Below are 1,872 nucleotides of genomic sequence, written 5' to 3'. Positions count from 1 at the left end.
GGGGCCTAGAAAGACATTAAGATGGCTTGGAGATGAAACAAGAAGCAGGTAAGAGGGTAATTTGTAGGGTGCCAGTGAGAGAAGAGTCATAACCAGGAATGGCTGGCCTTCTGTTTATTGACAGGGGAATCAAGAACTGAGTATTATCTTAGCCAAGTAATGCTGAACTCTGTAATTTCTCTTTGGCCAGAGATTGCTGATCTGCATTGAATTTGGATATTCCCCTCCCCAGTCAAAAAATTTTGTGAGTTCCTTCCTAATGATCAAGAAGATTTCCTATAGGACAGATCAAATTTAATCAGGGGAGGCATTTTGGCAATGGTTGGCTGTCATGATTGAGTACCTATACAGTTTTAGAGACTTAGGCAAAAGTAGTAATGGATACAACATCATCCCTGGTGACATCAAGCTGTAATCCAGCTTATTCCCAAAGCTTTGTCCTGTGGTTTTCTTGTTTTTAGGTGCTCTGCTCTAGGCACCTAGCATTGTAGGACTCTATCCATCTGACTGAGCAGACTCCATTCAACCCACTCAGAGGGGCTTGGTTCTTTGCCATAGACCACAGCTTATGTCTACAGGCCTAGCAGAAAATACATGGTGTCAGGGAAGAGAGCTTTCGGAGGGAAAGGAAAGAACTGTATCTTATGGCACTGAAAGAAAAAAGTAAATCCTGTCTCTCTTTTCTTGGACTTTCTAGTTGTAAGCTCTTTTGAGATGACCAGAAGAGTTGAGATCTCTTCTCCAGTACAGCTCCCATTCCCACAGGCAGGAACCAGTTGTCCACGTTCATGTGCAGCTGTCCCCCGCTCTTCCCTGCTCCAGCTTCAGCCCCAGCAAACCTCGGAACCCACTAACACTCACTCTGTACGCGTATCTGGACTTCATGGCTCTGTTTCCATCTGTTGAGAGTCACTGCCTTCGCATTGCATGAGTAAGACCCTGTTTGCCGCATGTTAAAGATACGGAATTCCGGAGAATGGCTCCAGCCTGACCCCAGGGCTTGTCTGCCTCTGAAGAAGCGGAACTGGAGCTGGATGTCTAACCTCTGTGGTGGGAGTTGTACCTCGCAGGTCAGGGTCACCAGGGTCCCCTCAGTGGGCTGGGAGGGTCTGGCTGTCAGCACAGGAAGTGGAAACAATTCTAGAGAGAAGGATCACAACAGCCCCCAGAGCAGTGAGACTTGGAACTGCTCTGGAGAAAAACACATTTCATCCTCAGCACCAGCAAACAGAACATACAGGAGCAAAGAGAAGCATGACATTACTTTTTAACATCCTTCAGTCCAAAGCATTTTAGTCCCTTGTAGGAATGCGCCCTGGGGTTCCATGGTATTCCAGTCTATGCTTCTTACTATTCCACCTCTCCAACCCCAGGAACCCTCCTGTGACTAACGCATTTCACAAACCAATGAAAACTTTACCTTCGACTTCGATTTTCACTGAGTTTGAAGAAACAAATTTATTAGATTCCTTATCTCCTTTACAAAAATATTCACCATTGTCCTTCAGACTTGCTTGATGAATGTGGAATTCTGGGCTATTATTAAGGACTGTCAGGATTTTTGTATTCTTGTAAATTTTCAGACTATTCAGTACTACATTCTCCTTTGCTCGGCATTTCAGAACCACAGAGTCGTCTTGAAACACAGAGACCGGAGCCTGCAGGGTTAGTGGCGCTGTAGGAAACACAAGACTAGTTATTTGGTTCATCCTGTTGTTTCTCCCCTCTTTTCATTATTATTCCAAGTAGATTCTATAGGAATGAGGACTGGAAAAAAAGTTTCTTAAAGAAATTAACGTTTCTTTTTTTCTGATTCGAAAATGAGTTCATGTTCCTTAAGAAGACTTGGAAAACAGAAATATAAATGAAAAT

General features: G+C 43.9%; 2 protein-coding genes across 3 annotated transcripts in view; both read right to left on the bottom strand.

The window, feature by feature from the left end:
* The window catches only part of FCRL5 (Fc receptor like 5), a 95,516-nt gene that overhangs the window by 35,402 nt on the left and 58,242 nt on the right, over positions 1-1,872 (bottom strand). Inside the window, exon 10 of the mRNA XM_023725590.1 lies at positions 1,421-1,675. Within this exon, the coding sequence (XP_023581358.1) occupies positions 1,421-1,675 (255 nt within the window). The remainder of the gene's footprint in view (positions 1-1,420; positions 1,676-1,872) is intronic.
* LOC111819248 (Fc receptor-like protein 5) overlaps positions 9-1,872 on the bottom strand; it is a 21,272-nt gene continuing 19,408 nt past the window's right edge. For both annotated transcript variants that reach the window (XM_023725616.1, XM_023725615.1), the window contains 2 exons: positions 1,421-1,675; positions 9-1,140 (listed from right to left, as the gene is read on the bottom strand). In XM_023725616.1, the coding sequence (XP_023581384.1) occupies positions 851-1,140; positions 1,421-1,675 (545 nt within the window). In that variant the 3' untranslated portion in view covers positions 9-850. The remainder of the gene's footprint in view (positions 1,141-1,420; positions 1,676-1,872) is intronic.

The sequence above is a fragment of the Trichechus manatus genome, unplaced genomic scaffold (genome assembly GCF_000243295.1).
Source record: "Trichechus manatus latirostris isolate Lorelei unplaced genomic scaffold, TriManLat1.0 scaffold00333, whole genome shotgun sequence".
In the NCBI taxonomy this organism is placed as follows: domain Eukaryota; kingdom Metazoa; phylum Chordata; class Mammalia; order Sirenia; family Trichechidae; genus Trichechus; species Trichechus manatus.
This window is presented reverse-complemented; position numbering and strand designations above follow the sequence as displayed.